General features: G+C 39.4%; 2 protein-coding genes and 1 pseudogene across 2 annotated transcripts in view; 2 read left to right on the plus strand and 1 right to left on the minus strand.

Moving 5' to 3' along the window:
- LOC125353389 (agouti signaling protein) overlaps positions 1-26,040 on the plus strand; it is a 93,017-nt gene that overhangs the window by 6,958 nt on the left and 60,019 nt on the right. The window lies entirely within an intron of this gene.
- On the minus strand, positions 17,182-18,046 carry LOC125352413 (protein cornichon homolog 4-like). Its single transcript, XM_048347503.1, has 2 exons — positions 18,032-18,046; positions 17,182-17,725 (listed from the first exon to the last, which is right to left on the minus strand). Exons 1-2 carry the CDS (start codon positions 18,044-18,046, stop codon positions 17,279-17,281), a joined length of 462 nt encoding a protein of 153 aa, XP_048203460.1. The 3' UTR covers positions 17,182-17,278.
- On the plus strand, positions 18,156-24,245 carry LOC125352414 (annotated as a pseudogene).

Below are 26,040 nucleotides of genomic sequence, written 5' to 3' on the forward strand. Positions count from 1 at the left end.
AACCTGCTTTCAATATTTTTTCTTTGTCTTCCATTTTTAACAGTCTGATTGTGAAGTGTTATCTCATGGATTTCTTTGGTTTATTTTATTTGAGACTGGCTGAACATTTTGTCTTGATAGAAGACAAGTCTCATGAAAGCTTGTGCTTTGTCACACTTGTGAAGAACTGAGCTGTTATTTCTCCAAACAAGCTTTCTGTTCTGTACTCTTTCTCTTTTCCTTCTGAAACTCTAGTGACACTACAGTTAGACCTTTTATATTGTCCAGAGGTTCCATTTATTTAAAAAATCATTGTCATTCCATTTGAAAAATTTCTTCTTTATTTTAGCTGATACGTAAAATGGAAAAATTCTACATATTAATGGACTACCACATAATGTTTTGATACAAGTATAAATTGTATAATGTTTAAATCTGGCTAAACATATGTATCTCCTCTATCATCTATCACTTCCTTATGGCAAAAACTTCAGATCAGATCATTTCTATTGCTCTGTCTAAAAATTCAACATTTTCCTCTATTATTTTCATTTTATTATTGAACCTAAAAAAGTTTTAAGTTCTGATGACTATACTTCTCATTCCTTGTACTAGCAATTTCTTTTCTGTTTTAAAAACATTCTAAGCAAAGCTTCTCAGTTTCCTTCAGGTTTCCAGAGAATGAACCAATTTTTTACTCTTAGTATAATTGTTTCCATATTATATTTTACTAGTTTCCTTTTGTGTGTGTGTGCGTGCACACCAGTCTTGGGGCTTGAACTCAGAGCCTGGGCGCTGTCCCTGAGCTTTTTTACTCAAGGCTAGTACTCCACCTCTGTGATCTCAGCCTCCTGGGTAGCGAGGATTACAGACATGAGCCACCAGCCTGATTTCCATTTTTACATTTCTTCTTTTCCTTTACTCCAGGTTTAATTAATATATTCTCTCTGTCTTGGTCTCTGTCTCTCTCACTCTCTGGCTCTCTCGTCTCTCTCAGTGAAGGAAAGAGGACCATGGTCAGGTGAGCTGGGGCAAAGGTAGCACAAGACTCTATTAGAAAAACAAAAAGCAAATGGACTGGCGACATTACTGAAGTGGGTAGTGAACTTGCTACCATGCATGGGCCCCTGAGTTCAAGCTTCAGTACTGCATACATACGCAAAATAGTACCAGCTTCCCTGTAAGTAATGCTATAAATGCAGTCCACAAATGTTACTATGTGGTTTTAATTACTATTTCTTTCAAAATATTTTCTAATTTCTTTTGTTATTTCTCCTTTGGATCTGAGGATATATTAGAGACAAGTATGTGTATTAAAAATATTTGGAGAATTTTCCACATAACTTTTCATTGAGGTTCCTAATTTAATTCTGTTGTGGCTATATAATAGGTAACACTATTTTATTTCAGTCCTTTAAAATATATTAAGACCTTTTTATAGTTAAGCATATGTTTTATATTAGTAACATTCCAGATATACTTGAAAAGAATACATACTCTTCAGTTTGGGTAGAGAGTTCAGTAAATGGCAGCTAGGTCCATTTGGTTTACATTGTGTTATTCACAACTTGCTTGCTGATTTTGTGACCACTTGTTCTATCAATTACCAAGAGAAAGGTGCTGAGATCTCCAACTGTGATTACATGTTTCCTGCTTTTTTCCTAACATCTGCCAGCTTTTATTTATGTTTTCTAACTCTATCATTACATGCAAACACATTTAGAAATGTGTATCATTTTGATTAATAGAACTTTGTATTAAGAAATATTCCTCTTTACCACTAGTAATGCTTCTTTATCCTGAAGTATATTTTATCAGGTGTTAGTCAAGGTGCTTCAGCTTTCTTGTAGGTACTGTCAGTATTTACCAGTATGTCTTTTTCACTCTACGTCCTGTTACTTGTGCATCTCTTATAAGCAATATCCAGTTTGGTTTTGAGTTTTCATCCACACTGATCTTGGTGAATACCAATATTAGGATTCTATTGGATAACAAATTACTCTCAGCTTAGTAGCCTCTTAACTCACAATTCTGCATGTTAAAAAGTCTCCTATCTTTCCTAGTGTAGTTGGGTTCCCTCCTAAAAGTCTTTATGGGCTGCTGAAGAAAAAGTCTACTTGTAAGCTTTTTCAGTTGTCAGAATTCAGCGCCTATGATCACAGGACTGGCTTTCTCATTTTCTTGCTTGCTGTTAGCAGATGGTGCCTCACCCCTGAGAGGTTGGATGCATGTATCTTCATGTGACGCCTTTATGATGTGGTAGCAACAAAAATCTTCTTCCCATTCAATCTTTCTTTCTCTGAATCTCTGACTTCTGCCACAAGAGGGAGAAAATTCTCTTCTTTTAAATGATCCATCTATTCTGTTACTTTTCCTATTTTAAGGTCAATCTGCAAAACTGTTAAAAGGAAAAAGTCATTGATCCCATTTTTGAATTCTACTAGTTGAATCACTGCTATAGTTAAACTTTTTTTTTTTTTTTTCCAATCCTGGGGCTTGAACTCACAGCCTGGGGCCTGTCCCTGAGCCTCTTTGTGTTCAAGGTTTAGGGCTCTACCACTTGAGCCACAGCTCCACTTCTGCCTTTTTCTGAGAAGTTTATTGAAGATAAGAGTTTCACAGGCTTTCCTGCCTGGTCTAGCTTTGAACCATGATCCTCAAATCTCAGCCTCCTGAGTAGCTAGGAATACAGGTGTGAAACACCAGCGTCCAGCTTACTTACACTTTTTAAATTTTGAAATCATTTAGAATTCCTCAAAAAGGCAGTAAAAATCATTTCTTTTTTTTCTTGGCCAGTCCTGGGCCTTGGACTCAGGGCCTGAGCACTGTCCCTGGCTTCTTTTTGTTCAAGGCTAGCACTCTGCCACTTGAGCCACAGCGCCACTTCTGGCCATTTTCTGTATATGTGGTGCTGAGGAATCGAACCCAGGGCCTCATGTATATGAGGCAGGCACTCTTGCCACTAGGCCATATCCCCAGCCCAGTAAAAAAAATCACTTCTGGGGCTGGGGATATAGCCTAGTGGCAAGAGTGCCTGCCTCGGATACACGAGGCCCTAGGTTCGATTCCCCAGCACCACATATACAGAAAACGGCCAGAAGCGGCGCTGTGGCTCAAGTGGCAGAGTGCTAGCCTTGAGCGGGAAGAAGCCAGGGACAGTGCTCAGGCCCTGAGTTCAAGGCCCAGGACTGGCCAAAAAATAAAAAAAAAATCACTTCTATATATTATCCACTTCACTTTTTGTTTTCTTTTTAATTTTTGGTGGTACTAAGGCTAGAATGCAGTCACTCTATCACAAGAGCCATGCTCCCAGTCCTGTTTTTTGTTTATTTCATGGTCTCAGTATGTAGTTCAGACTGGCTGCAAACTCAAGGCTTTCTTGCCTCAGTCTCCCCACTGCTAGTATTATAGATGTGTCATCTCCTAATTTTAGCATTCTTCATTTCTTCCATATTTATTTTCTAGAATCCCACCCCAACAATGAGCTATGTACTTAAATAATTTTGTGTCAATATAAGCTCATAGGATCTTGGCTGGAGATGGCTCAGCAGTAGAGAGCTCAAATGTTTTTGTTTTTTGCCAGTCCTGGGCCTTGAACTCAGGGCCTGAGCACTGCCCCTGGCTTCCTTTTGCTCAAGGTTAGCACTCTACCTCTTGAGCCACAGCGTCACTTCTGGCCTTTTTCTATATATGTGGTGCTGGGGACTCAAACCCAGGGCTTCATGTATACAAGACGAGCACTTTACCACTAGGCCATATTCCCAGCACCACTTGAACTGCCTTGTAACAAGTACTTAAACTGCTTTTTAGAAAAGCATTGACTTCTTATTTGAACCAATACATTTTGAAATGTATTGGGGTTTGAACTTAGAGCCTTGTGCTTGCTCATCAGCTGTTCTGCTGAGCTATGGAAATGGAGCTGTGGCTCAAGAGGTAGAGTGCTAGCCTTGAGCAAAAAGAAGCTAGGAACAGTGCTCAGGCCCTGAGTCCACGCCCCAGGACTGACAACAAAAACAAAACAAATAAACAAAGCAGTTCAAATGTCTATTACAATTTAAGTAGTTTCTTTTTATGCTTCTAGAATTTAGAAATGATATTATAATGGTATTTAAATTTTTGGTATCCATTCCAGCCAGAAAATAAAAGTAGATTTTTTTAATGTCTTGTATCTTGTAAAATATATGAACTCACTTAATAGTCCTATGAGTTTTTATATGATAATTGGAATATTATTGCTATTTCAAGTGAATGAATAAACAAGTGAGTATATAAACATTTTTTTCTCACCACATTTCAAAAGAAAAAAAAGAAGAAACAGATATAAATTAATTTTTTCTATGGCTTATAATGCAATAGTTCCATCATTTATTTTGTTGCTCAAATTATTCCATCTTTGGTTCCTAGGAAATCCTTCAGGTTGGTCCATCTGTCCTTTCAAAATACCTCCATCAGATTTTGAGCACTTCCTTAAACTTCATTACAAAATGCTCAGGTTCATCTTGTATTTTGCCTGCCCTAGGATGAGAGACACCTGTGATGGTTTCTTGGCTCCTTTAATAGAGAATGGCAGTTAGAACCAAGATTTAGGAAATAGGAGTACTTGTTACTATTAAGTACTACTAGGTAGGGGCTGGGAGTATGGCCTAGTGGCAAGAGTGCTTGCCTCCTACACATGAAGCTCTCAGTTCAATTCCCCAGCACCACATATATGGAAAACAGCCAGAGGGGGCGCTGTGGCCCAAGTGGCAGAGTGCTGGCCTTGAGCAAGAAGAGGCCAGGGACAGTGCTCAGGCCCTGAGTCCAAGGCCTAGGACTGGCAAAAAAAAAAAGAAAAGAAAAGGAAAAAAAAAGTACTACTAAGTACTCATTACTTCTATGTATGTAAATTATAAATAAATCCTTCATTCCTTAAAGAACTCTTTATATTAGCCCTTTGTATGTGGCATCTTTTGCATATTTTTTACCCTTGCCTTATGATATGTCTCTGGTTTTGCTTTTGTTTTGCCATGAACACTATTTTTTTTCTTTTTGGCATGATACAGGGTTTGAACTCAGGGCTTCACACCAGCTAGGCAAGCACTCGACAGCTTAAGCCACATCCTCAATTCTTTTTGCTTTAGATTTTTGTTTCTATATAGAGTCTTTACTGTTGCCTGAGCTGGCCTTGGACCACAATACTTTTATCTCCTTCTCCTTAGTTGGATTACAAATGTATTTCACCATACTTGGCTCTATTTTTATTTATTTGTTTTTTTAATGAGGTTCTTTTTTTGTTTATTGAAGTTTTAACAAAGATTTATTTTAGTATAACAGGATAAAGTTGGGAGGAATAGAAAAAAAAAACATATCTTGTTCCCCACAGAGAATATGGATTACAACTCAAAATGGAGGTATAGTCTTTGTACTTTCTGAGTTGAGAGAATGAACATGATCATATTGGCTAGAAATTTCTAATCCTTAGACAGTGTTTCTGGATAAAATGTGTAAGACATGTCCCAAACACAAATAACCTTCAGTACCTTCTTTTCCCAGACATGCCTTTCATTCCTTCCATATTTTTACTCCTTCAAGCAGCCTTGCAACTCCTTAATATTTCAAAGGAGAAGATATGTGCAGATTACCTTATGTCTCCCTATCCCTGTAATTCAATATCTAAAAGGAGATGGTAGAAAAAGATAGCTGGGTGGTTTTTTTCCTTTGTATTTTTTTAAACTTTCTGGTTCTAATTTCAGAGTAACACTTTTGCTGTTGTTGTTGGTCGTGGGGCTTGAACTCTGGGCCTGGGTGCTGTCTGTCCCTGAGCTCTTCAGTTCAAGGCTAGCACTCTACCTCTTGAGCCACAGCACCACTTCCAGTTTTCTGGTGGTTAATTGAAGATAAAAGTCTTGAGGACTTTTCTTCCTGGACTGGCTTTGAACCATGATCCTCAGATCTCAGCTTCCTGATTAGCTGCATTATAGGCGTGAGTCACGCGCCCAGCTATATTTATTAACATTAACATTATTTCCCTGTCTCCTCATCTATCTACCCTGCCTCATTTCCTAAATGATTTTGGTGCCTTTTTATTGTTAAATGTTCAGAAGGTCTGAAGTCCATCTCTAGTAGCTGACTCTGACCTGAAGATTGACTGTACCTAGAAAGGCAACAAAAAAATCACATTTGGAGGCGATAAGGGAAATGTACTTGGCAGGAAATTCGGTTGACAGGCTGCTGTGACCAGGACTGGAATACATCAAGTTATTCTGGCATCCATTTTTCAAGGTTAAGTTTTGTCTACTCGGAGGTGATGTCCTGGCATCTCCAAGGAATGCTGCTCAGGCTGCTATGTCAGAGGCCTTACTTCTTGTGAAATTTTAATTCCCAGCTCAAACTCACCTACCTGTCATTGGGTGATAGATGAGGGGTATCCTCAGCTTCCCAGTTCCCACACAAAAATCATAGTCTCTGAGACACACTAATGAAAGCATTTCAAGGAGTCTCACAACAAAGAGAGCTTCACAAGGCAAGGTGTTATTTTAGTATAACAAGATGAAGTAGGGAAGTATTTTCTTAAAAAGTTATGTACAGTGGCTCAGGCTTGTAATTCTAGCTACTTGGGAGGTAAAGAATAGAGAATCACATTTCAAGGTAAAGAATAGAAAAATCACATTTCAAGACCAGCTCAGGCAGAAAAATGTTCATGAGATTCTATTTCAGTGGGTAGGCCTGGTGACATATGACTATTATCCCAACTATGGGGGAAGCACAATGGCTGGATGCAATAGTATCACCTGTCAAACCCAGTGACACAGAGAAAATTATTTCTGCTTTTTCTTATTCAGTAAGATGTAGGCTATCAGTTTCTCATATATAGCTCTTCCTGTGTTGAGGTATACAACTTCTAAATCTATTTTTTGAGGACTTGTTGGGGGGGGGAGAGAAGTTATCATTGCTCTTGGGGGAAGGGGGCTCTAACATTCTTTTTTGTTTTTGTTTTTGTTTTTGTTTTTGTTTTGATTTTGCTAGCCCTGAGCTTTGCTGTCCCCAAGCTTCTTTTCCACAAGTCTAACACTTTACCACTTGAGCCACAGCACCACTTCCGGCTTTTTCTGTGTATGTGGTACTGAGGAATCAAACCCAGGGCTTCATGCATGCTAGGCAGGCACTCTACCACTAAGCTACATTCCCAGCCCTGACGCTCCTTTGTTTTGAGACAGTTTCCTCCATCCCTCTTGTGAACATATTATTAATAAGTCCTGTTCTAGATCCCAAGGTGAATGAATTAGACAAAAATCGGATTGAAAATGGAGACAGAGATACTGTCTAAAAGCAGGATTTTTACTGTTTTTAAGTTAATGTGTGGTTCAAGTAAGAAATCAGTGCTTTTCTCAAAAGCAATTTAAGTACCTGTTACAAAGCAGTTCAAGTGCCTGTTACAATTTAAGTAGTCCTTTTTATGCTTTGAGAATTTATAAATGATATTGTAATTGTACTTAAATCTTGGGTGTCCATTCAGACCAGGAAATAAAAATATAATGATTTTTCAATGTCTCGCATCTTGCAAAATTTATGAACTCACTTAATAGTTCTGTGAGTTTTTAACATGACAGTAGAACATTATTGCTAGTAAACATTTCTTATTTTTAAGTTTAATAAGATAAGCTTCAATAGGTAAAACTCAAATAAACAGAATTCATCAGGATCCTCAAATTTTACAGAGTAGAAAGAGGGTCTGAATCCAAAAAGTTTAAAAAAAATACCTACTCTGGGCTGGGGATATGGCCTAGTGGCAAGAGTGCTTGCCTTGTATACATGAGGCCCTGGGTTCGATTCCTCAGCACCACATATACAGAAAATGGCCAGAAGTGGCGCTGTGGCTCAAGTGGCAGAGTGCTAGCCTTGAGCGGGAAGAAGCCAGGGACAGTGCTCAGGCCCTGAGTCCAAGCCCCAGGACTGGCCAAAAAAACAAAAACAAAAACCTACTCTAAATTATAAGAATTGAAGAAACAGGTCTTACACTTCTGTATCTCTAGTGAATGATAACTGATTAGGAAGATGTATAAATTGGTGCCACAAATCACTAAGAAGTGAAAGTAATTTTTTAAGGAAAAGTATTTGTCATAATTTAAAATGTTACATTCTTCCTAATCTTGCCTGTTTCTTCTGCTATATGCTCATGGCTCAAAGAAAGAATAAGTATAAAACAATACTTTATTGAACCTGAGCATATTTTCAGGTTCTGCTCAGAAAAATTGAAACCTGTAACATGTTTTCTGGGAATGCTAACTTGCAAGTGACCGAAACATAGAGAGGTTTATTAAGGAAAATTATGTCCTATAAAATGCTCAAATTTAAGAAAAAACAGCTGCATTACAGCACTACTTGACACAAACTATTTGATTTTAATTGTATGAAAAATAATTGGCTCCACTGGTTTGAGAAAGATTTGGAAACAAAAGAACTCCAGGGAAAAACAAATAATGACTCAAGAATTGGTGAAGCAAGACAATAAAATGCATTTCACCAAAATTATCCCTTAAAAACTTAAGACATATTCTTTGCAAAATAAACACACACACACACACACACACACACACACACACACACACATTTCAGAAGAGATTGGATCTGTTCAGGGTGGTATAGCCTTAGACTAGGAAAATATTCCAATTAACATTGGCCAAATATGCCTTGGAGCTTTATTGGAGAAGCTATAAATATATCAGTTTTTTCAAAATGAACTCCAACTTACAGTTTTCTTCTTTAAAGGAATTATATACTCCCTGTTCTCATCACTGTATTTGCATTCTGGAGATGTAAACCGTAAATTAATTATAGTTTATTTAGTCTTAGCTGTTAGTTTTTCTATGAAAATCCACCTTCTTCAAGTCTTGGCTTCCATCTTCGAAATCTATGAGGGCTCTGTAGGCCATAGGTCGTTCTCACAACTTCTCAACTGTGCTAGAAGGACAATTTTAGATTAAGCATCTTCCCATAAAATGTCACTTTCATTAAGTCTTCCTTGTTCCCCTTACTTTCAGTGCTGGGGATTAAACCATGGCATTGTACCTGTTAGGAAGAACTATACCACTGAACTATATCCACATTACTTGCCTTTTTTTTTTGGCCAGTCCTGGGCCTTGGACTCAGGGCCTGAGCACTGTCCCTGGCTTCTTCCCGCTCAAGGCTAGCACTCTGCCACTTGAGCCACAGCGCCGCTTCTGGCCGTTTTCTGTATATGTGGTGCTGGGGAATCAAACCTAGGGCCTCGTGTATCCGAGGCAGGCACTCTTGCCACTAGGCTATATCCCCAGCCCCCACATTACTTGCCTTTTTGAAACAGGATTTAGCTTTGTAGCCAAGGCGGACATTGTACTCTCAGTCCACCTACCTTCATGCATGAGTACATGCATCAACCCCTGTGCTTGATGATGTTCCTAAAGGCATAACTCCCTGAGACATCTATAAAGACTGTGGGTCACAAGGTCTCTCTGTAAAAACTTCTCAATTCTGCTTGTAGCAAAGTAGGAACCACTCTATGTAACAAATGGGTATAGCTGCGCTCCAATAATATATTGTTCACACAACAGAAAATGGACCAAATTTGGCCACCTTACTGAGGCAGTTTGCTGACCCCTAGTCTATCTGATCATCCCCAAAGTGTCATGGTGTCCTCTCATCAGGTTATTTCATCATTTTCCTTTTTCTAATTTTCCATTGTTTTCCAGACTTTAGACTACTTACAGACTAAGAGTCCTCCGATTCCCAAATATTGTGCTCATTCCTGCTTTCAAGTCTTGGCCTACACAGATTCCTCATCAGAGTGGCCTCTTCCCTTCAATCTGCCTTTCCAAGTCCTTCATTAGAAAGCATTTATGGATTAACTCCTAAAACATTCCTCTTTCCCTTTTCTCAATCCTTCATGGAAATCCAGAACCCTTAGTGTACTGAATTATTTTGAGTCATTTCAGACCATTTAGTCAATTACAGTATGACAAAACATGAGCTTATGTAAATTTTTGTTTCTGGAAAATCTTTGAATTTCTAGATAATTCTTGCTGGGAAGCAGAAATCCAATCAGAGTTAGATTTTCTGCAAAGCTGAGTAAATTTTTGTTTTAGTAACCTTGGTTTATTCAGGTTATTGTACATAAGTAGTTATAGCTTTACATCCTTTATTAAAGAAGACCTCCATATTTGTCTAAATTTCAGGATTAAAATTTCCAGATATTCTGGACTCACCATGAAGCCTGGTACAAAGTTGGTACAGCAGAGGGGGCTTCATCATCAGTCTCTCAATATCCATTTTTCTTGTTGGAATGGCTGCACCCACTCCCAGGTCATTGCAGGAGGAAGGAATACACACCTATCTTGTTTCTGTCACTGTGCTGTGGTTCCCTGTCGTAACAGCTTAGACCTTGCACTACAAGCTTATCATAGTGACCGATATTTATAGAACTACATGTGGCCATTAACTAAAAAAGAGGTTGGTGTAGACTGGCTTTTGGAATCATTCACCATCTCAAAGAATTTCTTACTATATTTGCATTTTATAAAATAAAGAGAGAACCATAGAATTTATTTCTGTCATAAAAGTATATATGGTTATAGCATTTTAGAAGAGGCAATTCACCTTTGGAGCAGCTCTATAAACAAATTAGATAGCTTACATAAGTGGCCTTAATAAAATACTATTCACTTCACATGGGCACTAGTCAATACATTTTCCCTACCATCTCCCACATAACTGGCCAGCTAACTGGCCATTTCCCACCTAACTGGCCTCCAGTTGTGTGGTAGGCTCAATAGGATTCATTCTACTATTCGCTCTAATTTTGTATAGTACTGAAATTTTTCATAGTACAAATGTATAAAATACTTTGATTTCCAGGCCTCTTTCCTATTCAAAAATCCTAATTTGGGGGCTGGGAATATGGCCTAGTGGCAAGAGTGCTTGCCTCCTACACTTGAAGCTCTAGGTTCAATTCCCCAGCACCACATATATGGAAAACGGCCAGAAGGGGCGCTGTGGCTCAGGTGGCAGAGTGCTACCCTTGAGCGGGAAGAAGCCAGGGACAGTGCTCAGGCCCTGAGTCCAAGACCCAGGACTGGCCCCCCCCCCCCAAAAAAAAAATCCTAATTTGGAAAGTCTGACATGCAATCCAAGAAACAAGTCTTTATTTCCCCAACTCATACTTATTCTTTCATTCTCACCACTAGAGAGGAGTCTTTTTCCAGGTTTACTGCACATCCTTCTGCCAGATCTCTCACTATCACCTCCTTGTCCATCTTGTCTCTTTTCTACCTGACTTCTCGTGGAAATACTTAGATTGAGCTCTTTAGTCTTGTTCTCTATTTTTCTTATCTATTTGTCATTTTCTTTCATATTCCACTCTGGTTATTTGCTTTGGTTTTGTGTCTTATCTGGTTTTACTGCCCAGTTTTTCCTGTTTCCTTTCTCTGCTCATTCCATCTTTTTTTCAACCCTTTGAAATATGTCTCTCACCCTTTCTTACCAGTCTTTTGAAAATGTTTTCCATTTGGTTTCTAAAACTATTACTCCCCCTTATTCTTCTCTTTCCCTGTGGCAGTATTTCTTCTGCTTCTGGAGAGAGATTGTTCACTTGCAGCTTCCTAAGTGCCAAAGGTCTCATAGCTTGTGACCTTGTAGGTGGTTCCTGGCGGTTAGAAGTAACATTACACATAATGTACCTCATAGTGTGTTTGGCACAGAGGTAAAATCATTGAGTAAATCGCTCAGAGTATGATGATTATGATGACAATAGTGATGAGGAGGAGAGGGCGGGGAGGAAGACCATTATTTTCTAACAGCTTCACATAGTCCTTTTGGGTGACCTCACTTAGTCTTAGGGTTTCAGTCAATCCCTACATATAAATTGATGAGCCTTAAATGACACCTCTTTCCAGTTTATGTCTTCACCTATGCACAGGCATTTCCTGATTGCTGTGAGGTAAAATTGTTTATACATACAATACTCTTTATATGTCTTTAATTTGGGGTGAATATATTGAACTCTTTTATCACCTCTCATCTATGTGTGCATCATATCCTATCAAAAGTAGGTAAAGTGGCACTTTATATGCAACAAAAATTGTAGTGTGTCTTCAAGAGGCATATGACTTACAGTCTCTTTTCAGAATCTCTGCTTGACAAGCAGTTTCCTACTAGCAAAGATTGCTTTGTGTCTCTCTTCTGGCATGGTGGCTAGTATATAGTGGGTATTTGGTGATTGTTTCTGAATACATTTTAAAATGGAATTAGTACTAGATTATATGGGCTCCCAGACTCTCTGTTATATACAGAAAAAATACTTTGGTTTTATTTATTTATTTGTTTATTTACTTTCTGCAAACTCAAAGCCTTGAACATGCTAGGCATATGCTCTACTCATTAAGCTACATTCTCAGTTCCTTGGATTTGAGGGTTTCTTAAAAATTAATAGAATTAGCTGGTATCTATGACTCACACTTATTTATTTATTTATTTTGACCAGTCCTGGGCTTGGACTCAGGGCCTGAGCACTGTTCCTGGCTTCTTTTTGCTCAAGGCTAGCACTCTGCCACTTGAGCCACAGCACCACTTTTCTGTATATGTGGTGCTGGGGAATTGAACCCAGGGCCTCGTGTATATGAGGCAAGCACTCTAGCCACTAGGCCATATCCCCAGCCCTATGACTCACACTTGTAAGCCTAGATACTCAGGAAACTGAGACCTAGAGGAAGATTTTTTTTTTTTTTTTGCCAGTCCTGGGGCTTGAACTCAGGGCTTGAGCACTGTCCCTGGCTTCCTTTTGCTCTAGGCTAGCACTCTATTACTTGAGCTACAGCACCACTTCCGGCTTTTTCTGTTTATGTGGTGCTGAGGAATTGAACCCAGAGCTTCATGCATGCTAGGCAAGCACTGTACTGCTAAGCCACATTCCCAGCCCCGAGGAAGATGGTTTGAAGCCAGCCTGAGCAGCAATATTTGTGAGTCTCCATTTCTAGCTAGTCAGCAATAAACTGAGCTGGAATTGTGGCTCAGATGGTAGAGTACCAGCATAAGCAAGCAAGCTAAGCAAGTGTGAGATCCTGAGTTCAAGTTCTGGTATTGGCAAAAAGAAAATAGAATATATTTTTATTATTGCTTATCCGTGTAGTGTCAATGTAAATTGAGTGACATTCCATTGCTACTTTCACAGTTCTAAATATAAACTCTTAATCTGTGCCCTCCCTTCACCTGGGCATGTTCCACAAGCCCATTGACAGTGAGTGAACCACCAGTTTCTGTATACAGACTGTGATATCCATGTGGATAGTCCTGTGTGTACGTAAAAAAAGTATTTCTAATTGTTTGCAGGCAGCATATGTACTCTGAGTGATTTTCCTTTCTGGCAGTGATCAAAAGAGTTTTGATCTTCTCTGTAGAAATGGGCCATGTTGAATGCTTATTCATTAAGAAAATAAAGTGCCACGTGTTTGTGACATCCAGAAAAACAGCATTTCCCAGGTATATTAGTGAGGAGTACTGGTGAGAAATGATACTGCATAGACTATAACAGTCATCAACTAAACATTTTCAGGACACTTAGTGAGCTAAAAATTAAGTCCAACCAATGATAAAAGTATCAACAACCAGTGACACTTGGTATTGAGAAAACATTTTTCTGCCTTCTGAAAAAAAATCTGGTATGCATGAGTGTAAAACAACAAATTTCCGTTTGGACGATTAGTTAAATTATTTTAACACAATGTTTTTTACTTACTGGAAATGAATGAAATATGTATTGAGCTATGTAGCCAGCACATTAAAGAAAGGCCTAGTTCCTGCCTTTCAGGAACTTAGTGAAGAGTGTCAGCCACAGTGTAATAGACCAAGGAAGGGAAGGGTTTCCCAGACAGAGGCAACAGTACAGGTGAAAGCACAGTGGCCAGAGAGCTCTTTCCAAGTGGTTCCCTGTGGCTAGAAGACAGGACAAAGGGTACTGAGTTTAGAGAAAAGAAAAGGTCAGTCATGCCATGTGCTAAGGCTAAGAAGGCCTTATTTAGCAGGCACTTAGAGTTGGATTTTATTCAAAGGGCAGTGAAGATTCTCTGATAGTGGTAAAGAGGAAAAAACAAATGGCAATCAAACCAGTAGTGGGAGAGTAGTTGGTGGTTTCTGTAAAAGCGTGACTAAAACAGAAGAGGACCTAAGTAGTGGAAATGAAGATGTTCTCTGTATCATTATCTTTAAGAAGTCTGATCACTCTGGTGGGGCGGGGGGTAGAGGTTGTATGTGGTTTCTTTATGCCACATATGTTTTGGATTTGTCGGAATTTTGGATCTATAGATTTAATTTTCATCAAAGTTGAAAACTTTTTTGATCATTATTTGTTCAATTTTTTTCTCTTTCCCATCCCTTAGCTTCCAGAAACTCCACGAATGCACATATTATGGCATTTCTGGATGTCCCACAGATCACTGGTATTCTCTTTTTAATTTTCTCAGTAGCATCAGTGTACCTTGATCAGGCCCACCCCCACCACTGCTCTCCCTCATTCCCTCTTCCTACTTAACAAACAAATCTCAACAAGTTTCACTGTTCCCTTTCCACACTTATATGTAAAAATACTTTGACCATATTTATTCTCCTTCACCTTCTCACTAGTACTAACACCAAATAAGACATGTTTCACCTTCTTAATATTCATTTTTATTGTAGTGCCTGTTAATTGTTGAAAGGGATTTCACCATGGTATTTCACACATGCACACATACCATACTTTAACCAGATTGATTATATATGTATGTGTATGATCCTGTATGTATATATTTTCTATTTAGACCTAGCATCTATGTCAGAGAGAAAACATAGGGCCTTTATCTTTTTCTACTTGGCTCACTTCACTAATATGATCATCTGCAGATCTATCTATACATTTCTCAGCAGACAATGTAATTTCACTCTTCTTTATGGTTGAATAATACTCCATTGTGTGTATATATCACCTTTTCTTGATGATACATTCATCAGTCGTAAAGTATCTGCACTAATCTTATTGCTTGGCTATTACGAATAGTACTCAGGGAATATGGGTGTGCAAGTTCCTTTATTATATCCTAACTTACATTCCTTCAGATAAATTCCCAAGAGTAGTCTCGTAAGATCATATGGTAGTTCTATTTTTTTCAGTCTTCAGTCTTTTTTTTCCTCTATGTGTTTAATTTTGGAGTCTTCCTTCTTATTAAATCTTGTGGGTAGGGAGGTGTTTTGCTGGGAATCAAGTCCAGGTTCTCAGGCATATATATATATATATATATATATATATATATATATATATATATATATATATATATATATGTATATATATAATTTTATTTGCCAATCCTGGGGCTTGAACTCAGGGCCTGATCACTATCCCTAGCTTCTTTTTTGCTTAAGGCTAGCACTCTACCACTTGAGCCACAGTGCCATTTCTGGCTTTTTCTGTTTATGTGGTGCTGAGGAATAGAATCCAGGGCTTTATGCATGCTAGGCAAGCACTCTACCACTAGGCCACATTCCCAGCCCCTCAGGCATAATTCTTTAGTCTTCTCTTTGGCTATGTGTAACTTGCTTTTAATCTATTACAGTAGATGTTTCATATGCAATATGGTAGTTTTTATCTGTAGAGAAGTTAGATTTAGGCTGTATTTTAAAATACCTTCCATATCTGTTTGTTTTTAATCTTTCATCTGGAATTGTGAATGTACAGAGTACAGTATTATTCTAGTGTCTTTTCTACTATCTTTTGTGTAATTGATTATCTCTTTCCATTTGTTGATTTTTCTTTTATCATGGCTCCTATTTTCCTATTTCTTTGCATGCCTAGTAACTTTTTGTTAGTTGTTTTGAGATAGGGTCTCTCTGTGTAGCCTAGGCTGGCTTCAAATGCATTCTTCCTGATTCCACTTCCTGAAGACTTGGATTTGATATGAATCATCATGTCCAGCTGCCTCATAGCTTTTACTGAATGCCAGACATCATGAAATTTACCTTGTTAGGGCTGGTATCTGAGGGTTGTTCTTTTTTTTCTGGACAACATATTTAGCCTCAAGTAGTTTCTTCAAACTTCTATTCTGATCCAGTGTTCCGCTAAAGACTCAAGAGAGACCCTCTGCTGATTTTTGCTCTCTCTCTCTCTCTTTGCTGCCTTCCCTCCCTCCTTCATTTTTATTCTTTATTTTATTTTCCTTTCTATAGGCAGGAATTACATTGTATCTGGGGCAAATGGCTTATAAAGTTTCACAAATATGGCAATGAAGTGTGTGTGTGTGTGTGTGTGTGTGTGTGTGTGTGTGTGTGTGTGTGTGTGTATGGGTCATTTTTTGTTAACATTCTTGTGTTAAGACTTAGTAACAGTCCCATAAATCCTTAAGCCACAGTAGTACAATGTTGCCACAACATAGGCAAATGGTAATTTTCTTTCTTTTGTGTACATTGACAGTATTGTTCTGTGGTCTGACTTTTTGGCAGAATGGAAGACAGCCTGTTTCATCTACTAAGTGTCCCTTTCAGATGCATTCTTTATTTCTTTGGCATGCAAGGTTGTTGGGGTTTTTTGCCCCTCCCGGCTCAGACTCTTCCTTCTTTCTTTCCACCCTCCTTTCGTCCTCTCCCCTAACCCCCGGCCTGCAGGTAAGTTAGAGTGGAACGTGGGGGTCGCTCTGACCTGACGCGCACGGGACCTGCCGTAGATGTGTGACCGCCTGCAACGTACACATGCAACGGGGCTGGCTTCTTAGAGCGAACTGACTTTATTGAGATAAGGACAAGGGGAGATGATTCCGAGGGAGGGGTTTGGCCAGGATGTCGATAGGCTGAAAGGTATCACCTGACCCCCAAGGGCTAACGTCACTCAAGCGCGCTGGGCTGGCTAGAAGGTTGGGGGGCTGTTTGCCCAACTGGTTCCTCTGGATTCCAATCCAGAGGGGGTAGAAGGGCTGCATTCCCCAGGGCTGGGGGAGGTGCATCAAGCCCCTTCCATCAAGGGGGAAGATGGACCTCAACACAAGGTTGGCATCCATACCTACTACTACACACACCCTACCATTTTCAATATACAGATGATATAAAGACACACCTTCATATGCTGGAGCTTAGATTAAAATTGAGAACCAGAAATTTATAAAAACTCAATTCGTGTTTTTCAAATACTTTATATGGTAAAAATGCAGCAAAAATAGTGTTGTTTTTTTGTTGTTGTTCAAAGACGAAAATATATACTGCTATGGTTACGGTTCTAAAGATGGTTTAAGTAGTGTAGCTCCTCAAATGTGCAGTACACTGTAATGTGGGCTCAGTCATTTATCAAAGCTAAAATCATACTATAAAGATACATGAAGAAACATAGCAAGTGGAAACCAAGCTTGATCATTGCCTCTTTCATATGTGACTTTAGCTGTCCTCGGTTGTGTATTTCTGTTGGGTCAAACACTCCCATGTTACCACTTGACACCATAATGAACCGATATATATTCCAAGTGGCAGCAGGTAAATTGAGAAGGAAGATGAACCAGTGCAATGAAATAAGCATTAGCACAGTGACAATGGTATGACCAATCAGTTCTGGAGTTACCCAATTGTTTAATTTTGAGCAACATGATCTAGCATTAATGTAATCACATTCTAAATCGGACAATGTAATTATGAAGTAGACGGAGAGAAAGATGAGCGCGCAACAATCAAGGAGCGAGAAGACACACAACCACTTCCATTTTCCGCTGCTGCTCCTCCCGTCAAACCTCTATTTATATTTTTATATGTGTGTACCCCTTACTCCTCTTATTCCTCCTAGACTCTTTGGCCTTTCTGGATTTTCTACTCCATTTTAGTAGTTCAGGGAGACTTCTGGACTCCATCTGGGCAATAGGACTTAGGATTAAAATACATCATGGGAATAAAGGCAATATAAATTAAGAAACAATTAGATTGGGAGGAGTGTTGGTTGCTGACACAGAGACAAGATAAATGGTGACATAATTCCCTCAGATAGGAAGTTCGTGGAGACAAACATAGACTGGGTGCTGGGTATGACAAGGGAGATAAGTACCTTGGTTTCAGGCATGGCAAGGTTGTGGTCCTTGTGGACAGAGTCAGTTGTCCATTAAGCAGCTGAATCCATCTTTCTAGTGCTCAGAAGGAATGTGTGAATTTGAGGTGGAGCTTCCAGAGGCATGTATGTGGAGTGTAAAGCCATTGATCAAGTTATCAGAGAGCATGTACTGAAAAAGAAGAGGTTGGAAAACAGAAATTTGGAATATGCTAACATCAAAGGTGCGGCAGAGGAGAGAAAGCCAGCAACAAAAACTGAGGTAGGCTCAGAGAAGGGGAGTCAAGGGAGATGATTATCATTAAAACCGTGAGATACATGGAACTTGAAAATGGAAAAAGAAATTTCCAGGACTCCAGAATGTCAGGCATGATTTAAAAAAAAAATTTCACTGATATAGAGGTCATTGTGAACTTAGGGAAAGTTTTGTTTTGCTTTATTTTTCACTTTTGTTTTAGCAGAATGACCTCCATTCACCTATTCATTTATTTGTACACTAAACATTCAACAGAAATTAAGTCCCAGTGTCTAGGGATATAAAAATGAATGTGAGCCTCTACCCTGAGGAAATTTCTTAATAAACAACTTACTGTAATATAGCTCATTAAGCATTAAAATAAATAATAGTCTACAGGGCTGGGGGCATAGCTCAAGTAGTAGAGCACTTGCCTAAAATAAATAATATTCTGAAAGACTGGGTAGTAAGACAAAGAGAATCAGAGAGCCTTCCCTGGAGGAAAAACTAGCTATGAGATGAAGGATGAAAAAAGGTTTTGTTTTGTGTTTTTTGTTTTTTTTTATCATTTCAAGATCGGGAATGGGGGCTGGGAATATGGCCTAGTGGCAAGAGTGCTTGCCTCTTATACATGAAGCCCTAGGTTTGATTCCTCAGCACCACATATATAGAAAATGGCCAGAAGTGGTGCTGTGGCTCAAGTGGCAGAATGCTAGCCTTGAGCAAAAGGAAGCCAGGGACAGTGCTCAGGCCCTGAGTTCAAGGCCCAGGACTGGCAAAAAGAAAAAGAGAGAGAGGGAATGGAGGACACAAAAGCAGGATGTACATATAAGGAATAAGTAAGCTCAGCCTTGAATTTCTTGTTAGTCTAACAGAATTGAGTCTGATTAGGATTTTGATAGATCTTCTGAAAATAAGATTATGTTTTTAAAAAATTGAAAAGAGGGAGAAAATGAAGGAGGGAGTAAACAGTGTTTAAAAAGAAATGTACTGGGCTGGGAATATGGCCTAGTGGCAAGAGTGCTTGCCTTGTATACATGAAGCCCTAGGTTCGATTCCTCAGCACCACATATATAGAAAACAGCCAGAAGTGGCACGTGGCTCAAGTGGCAGAGTGCTAGCCTTGAGCAAAAGGAAGCCAGGGACAGTGCTCAGGCCCTGAGTTCAAGGCCCAGGACTGGCCAAAAAACAAAAATGAAATGTACTCATTACCTTACTTGTGTAATTACAAGCCCCCTTTTCATCATCTTTACAATAAAATTTTAAAATATAAAAATAAAAAGATTGAAAAGAAAGGTTCCTTTCTAAGGGCAGGTAACAACCAATGAGACAGGTGAAAATTCAACTCCTAAAAAGTATAAAACAGGAAGACCCTGAAGTTGTTCTCTGTACTCCGAAGGCTTAAGTTTATTTCTTTAAAGAGCTGCAGCTTTTCTCTAAGGGAGAAAACTGCTGCCGGTTTCCTGAGAGGAGCAAGTTGACGTCTTTAGAATCCAACATCAGGAGAAAGGAAGATGGACTGTACTTTGAAGTGCTCTGTTTCTAGGCCCTCACCACTTGCTTATTAGAAACTTTACTTCACCCACATCTCCCCTCCAAAGCACATGTGTGTGAGAAAGAAGGGACAGCACAGAGACATGCTGCCAATGGGAATTGCCAGTTGTGAGCGCCTGCAGTGATGAAGTGCAGACAACCGTGTCTTGTGTTCTCTTGACATGTGCTTTTGTGTATTTCAGGCCAGAGAAGCCTAAGTTGGGAATAGGTGAGGAAGTGCTATCCTGTCTTCCACTGCCTTTCTTCTTGTGCTAAAACCACCTTATTTCCCCAAGTCATCATTTGTGTATGGGTGGCGAGTAAGTGTAGTCTAGACTAAGGATAGTTACAACATAGCTGGGGTTTTTTGTTGTTCTGATATATTTATCCAAATACTGTAAAGGTAAGAAAACATACGTAGCTCAGTACTTCCTATGAAGTCATCTTTAGGCAAAGTTGTAAGAAGATCTGAAAAGGGATTGATTGTGGTGTGAGCAGATAGGAAGAGTTTTAGAATAGCCAGGGAAGAGCCAGTGTGGACATCTTTTTTCCTGGGAAGATTTCAAGGCAGTACTACAGTACCTTAGTAGCTGGTGTTCAAAAGATTGAAGTGGGCATTTTAAACCCAAAAGTAAAGAGTGACCATGAAACATGGTTGCATCTACCTTAACTAGAATAGTTGTGTGAGAGTTCTAGTAATACTGGGATTGGACCAGGAAGTTGTCTGGAAATAGCTTTGTATTTACTTTTCTAGTCTCTTTTCTGATTTTGCTCCTCTGTTTTCCTGTGTCCGTTTGTTCCCATCCTTACTGATTAAACATGGCCTCTAAATTCTAGCAGTATTGAAATCATACATCATTATTTTCTTTTCTAATAATTTGATTCTAACGGCTCAGAGAAGTCTTTACTTTTCTCAGATAACTAATATTCAACTCCCATGATCTAGGGATCCCATTCCAGAAATAAGTACTCATAGCCAGGGCTTCTGGTTAGCAACTTGATATATCAGTTATTAATGTGTCCTGTACAGAACAACAGCCTCTCATTCCCATATACAAATACCTCTTGGGCCTTCAGGGTGCCAACTGTAATAAATAACAAGCATACCAGTTTTTTTTTTGTTTTTTTTTTTTAAATACTCTTCATTCTTTTGGTTTTTCCTGGTGTCACTTGGTTTGAACTCAGGGCCTTGAGCTTGCTAGATAGGCATGCTACCATGCAATATCTTTTATTCTTTTTTTCTTAACTTCAATGGTTATGCAAAGGAGTTACCATTTAACATGTCCATTTATGTATCTTGTGCTTCTTGATCAAAATCACCCATTCCATCATTCTCCTCATTCCTCTCTGGCCCTCCCTCTGACTCATTTCACTTTTCCTATTTTCTGTTTCTTTTTGTTTTCTTTTGGGTTGGTTTGGTTTGTTTGCCAGTCCTGGGGCTTGGACTCAGGGCCTAAGCACTGTCCCTGGCTTCTTTTTGCTCAAGGTCTAACACTTGAGCCACAGGGCTACTTCCAGCCTTTTCTGTTTATGTGGTGCTGAGAAATCCATCTCAGGGCTTTGTGCATGCTAGGCAAGCACTCTTCTGGTAAGCCACATTCCCAGCCCATTTGTTTTTTTTAACTGTATTTTTTTTGTCCTTTCTTTTTTGGTACTGGGGATCAAACCCAGGATGTTACACTTACTAGACAAATGCCTTGCCAATGAGCTACATCGCAACCCCTTATTTTCTTTATCATACATGTACATTGAGTATTCTGACTATATTTGTCCCCTGTCCCATTTTTCATTCATCCACTACCCTCTCACCACTCATTCTTCATCTCATTTCATTCTTTCAACAAGCTTGTGTGATATATATTATTGGTACCTTCACTTTACATATCAGGAAAAGATAGCATGACTTTCTCAGGATCACTCAGTAATTACCAGAACTCCATATTGTATGATCATTCTCCCACATCAAATATAAGTCTTGAACCAGGTACCAGTGGCGCATACCTATAATCTTATGCTGAGGAGACTGAGAACTGAAGTTTGGAGCCAGCCCAGGCAGACAAATCCATGAAACTATTATTTCCAATTAGCCAGAAAAATTTCAGAAGTGGTGTGACTGAAGCAGTAGAGCACCAGTTGTCAGCAAAACAAAAATGCTGAGCATGAGGCCCTGAGTTCAAGCCTCAGTACTAGTGCACGCGTGCGCACACACACACACACACACACATATCATGCTTGGTGCCAGCAGCCCACATCTCTAATCCTAGCTACTTGGAAAACTGAGAATGGGAGGATTGTAGTCCAAGACCAGCCTGGGCAGAAAAATCCATAATATCCCTTCTGATCCCCTAGCTGAATACTGTGGCACCCAGATGTCAGCCTAAACTATATGAAAGGATTAGATAGGGAAGATCATGGCACTAGGAGAGGTTGTCTATGAAGAGGGCAGCTGTACACAGTGCTGTGTTCTTGTGATCTCACAGACAATGGGAAGGCAAAAAGTGGGCAGACCATGGCTCAGGCCAGTCCTGAAAGAAGGAAAGGAGACCCTGTGCTAAAAATAACCAGAGAAAAACAGGTTCAGGGGCATGGCTTAGTGGTATCACCTCAATCTAGCATGTGTGAGTCTCTGAGTTCAAACTCCAGCAGCAATAAGAAAATAAGACTGAAGAGGCAGGAGCCAGTGCTGAGATCTGAGGACTGAGGTTCAAAGCCAGCCTGTGCAGGAAAGTCTGTGAGACTCTTAGTTCCAATTAACTACCAGAAAACCAGAATTGGTGCTGTGGCTCCAATGGTAGAGCACTAGCTTTATGCTAAAGAGCTCATGGACAGTCCTCTGACTCCAGTTGGCCCAGGTGCGCGCGGCGGAGGCGGCGGTCGCGCGGGGCCGGATGTGATGCACCTCGTAGTACGGGGCCTGGCCTGCGGCTTCTGCTCGCTCCTTTACGCTTTCAGCTAGCAGGAACGGTCGGCGGTAGCGGGAAGCCGCAGGCTGCAGCGTCTTCCTGGTTCTCGGGTGGTGCACTGGTATAGCATGAAAACACAGCCTATGGAGAAGATGCACCTTGCTGTTGTGGCCTGTGGAGAAAGACTGGAAGAAACAATGACCATGTTGAAGTCTGCTATTATTTTCAGCATCAACCCTACAGTTCCACATTTTTGCTGAAGATCAACTACGTGATAGCTTTAAAGAGAGACTCAATAGCTGGTCATTTCTACGAAGATTTCATTACACGTTGTATCCCGTTACCTTTCCAAGTGAGAATGCAGCAGAGTGGAAGAAAACTCTTCAAGCTGTGCGCTTCCCAGAGGTTATTCTTGCCTTTAATCCTGAAAGAAGTTGACTCCCTATTGTATGTTGACACTGGTATCCTCTTCTTACGACCTGTTGATGATATTTGGTCTTTACTGAAGAAATTTAATTCCACACAAATTGCTGCAATGGCACCAGAGCACGAGGACCCTCGAATGGGATGGTGCAACCGCTTTGCTAGACACCCATACTATGGCAAAACTGGAGTGAACTCAGGGGTCATGTTGATGAACATGACTCGAATGAAAAGGAAGTATTTCAAGAATGATATGACAACTGTGCAGCTACAATGGGGAGACATACCTATGCCGTTGCTTAAGAAATACAAGCTAAACATCACCTGGGGTGATCAAGACCTATTGAATATCATGTTTTTTCATACTCCAGAAAGCCTTTATGTTTTCCGTGTCACTGGAATTATCGACCAGATCACTGTATATATGGAAGCAATTGCCTAGAAGCTGAGAAAGGCGGAATCTCCATTCTTCATGGGAACAGGGGTGTCTACCATGATGAGAAACAGCCAGTGTTCAGAGCTGTTTATGAAGCCCTAAGAAATTGTTCCTTTGAAGATGATGATGTTCGTTCCTTATTAAAGCCTTTAGAACTGGAACTACAGAAGACAGTGCATACATACTGTGGGAAAATTTACAGAGTGTTCATCAAACAACTAGCGAAGAGCATAAGAGAACGCTATGACAGACCACAAGAGGAAAGATGACTCTGGTGGCTGCTAAGTTCAGAGGCTAAAACAGCAAAGTGTCAGAGGACAAATGGGAAGGAGTACTCTTGGATGAAGTAGTTAGCACGACATGAGTAATCTTATTTTCCTTGAAGAAGTCAACAGAGCAGTCTATTCATCTAGTGAAGAATAAGTTAAAATCTGGGACTCCAACCAGAAGACATTTTGATTGCTGATATTTGTAGCATGACTTCCTGTCATTCCAGTGTTGAAAACATTATTGAGTGGTTGCAACCTATAATTATATGAATGCCTATTCTCGAGTGAGTAAGAGCAGTGTTGTGTGTATGGATGGAGATTTTGTACCTCATACACAGTGGAGACATTCAAACTGTGAGTATAGCAATAATTATGTCAGCACTAACCTCACTTTACATGTATGGGAAAAAGTTGTTTACAGAAGCAGAAAAGTTCTGTTTTCAAGAAATGTGATATAATCAATGTAACCATTGACAATCTATGTGTACCCTTATCCATTTCATCTCTCTTCTACAATATAAATAAATAAATAAATAAATAAATAAATAAATAAATAAAAATAAAGAGCTCATGGACAGCAACCAGGCTCAGAATTCAAGCCCCCCTGCCCCCAAAATAGAAAAGACTGAAAAGTACTTTTTTTTTTTTTTTTGGCCAGTCCTGGGGCTTGGACTCAGGGCCTGAGCACTGTCCCTGGCTTCTTCTTGCTCAAGGCTAGCACTCTGCCACTTGAGCCACAGCACCACTTCTGGCCATTTTCTGTATATGTGGTGCTGGGGAACCGAACCCAGGGCCTCATGTATACGAGGCAAGCACTCTTGCCACTAGGCCATATCCCCAGGCTGAAAAGTACTTTAAAAGAGTAATAGACTTGTTATTTGTTACAGTTAGCACCCCAAGCCCCCAAGAGATACTTTCACGTGGCAGTAAGAATAGATGCACAGGCCTCAGAAGTAACCAAACCTGATAACTATTTGATCTTAGAATCCCAGCTTTCACATTTGTGAGAAAATACATTTTGTTGTTAAAGCCACCTGGTCGGATACTTTGTTATGGCAGTCCTAGCTGACTAATGCAAGTTGCCAATGTGTACACATAAAATATTGATGTTGTAAACGTCTTTCATGACCTAACCTTTGCTTCCTAAGCAGGATCTTTGGCTTTTCCCCTTCTTTCATCTCATATTCAGGAACAGGACTGGAATGTAACTTAGTAGTAATGCCTTGCCTAGCAAGTACAACACCCTGTATTTGAACCCCACTACCAAAAAACCCTATATATAATATATGTAATACTACATTACATATTATATGTAATATATACCCAGAACAATAATCCATTTCCATAACTGTTCTATTGTGTGTATTTTTACTGTTTAATAGTGTTTCATGTATTTCACTATAATATACTTCATCTTTCATCGCTAGGTATTTTGGTTGTTTCTAGCTTTTTGCTTCATTTTTTTTTCAATTTTTTTTCTTCCACATGACTTCGTTAGACCAATTAATTTTGCCAGCAGAGTGAGCATCTATGATTATTCAGGCCTGAAGCAAATTCTTCATGCTGCTCTCCTCCAGTTCCCTGCCACACATACATCTACTTTGACAAGTGGGTTTAGGGGAGGATCTTTCCATATCTCTTATCTACAACATACATTGCATTGAGAGCTGAGAAAAATCATATACACAAATATTCAGAACAGCTTAATGAAAGCTAAAATCTGGAAATGGCACAAATGTCCATTGATAGGTGTCACCAATATGTGACTAGGTAAACAGTCTGTAACATAAAGGCCATAAAACCTCAGTAATAAAAAAGAAAGAGCTTTTCAACAACCTGAGTGAACCTCAAAAACATTGAGCTGCACAAAAGAAAGCAGATACAAAAATATGTATTATATGATTCCACTTAATCGAAACTTTAGGAAAGATCTGGGTAAGTGTAGGAAGTAGATAAAAGTAGTTTAGGTAATGATAATGGCAGTGGTTATACAGGTTCATACATTTATCAAAAGTAACCAAGATATACACTTGAAATGGATACAATATATTGTATAAATTATGAGTCACTAGAGGTTAGTTGACAATATATCTATATAGTGAATACTAAGTGCTATGATGGTCATTAGAATACTGAGCTTTCGGGATAGAAGGTGAGATTCTTGGAATACTCTGCCTCTTTACTCAGAATTCTCTCAGAAAACTACTCTC

Source organism: Perognathus longimembris, chromosome 6, assembly GCF_023159225.1.
Source record: "Perognathus longimembris pacificus isolate PPM17 chromosome 6, ASM2315922v1, whole genome shotgun sequence".
In the NCBI taxonomy this organism is placed as follows: domain Eukaryota; kingdom Metazoa; phylum Chordata; class Mammalia; order Rodentia; family Heteromyidae; genus Perognathus; species Perognathus longimembris.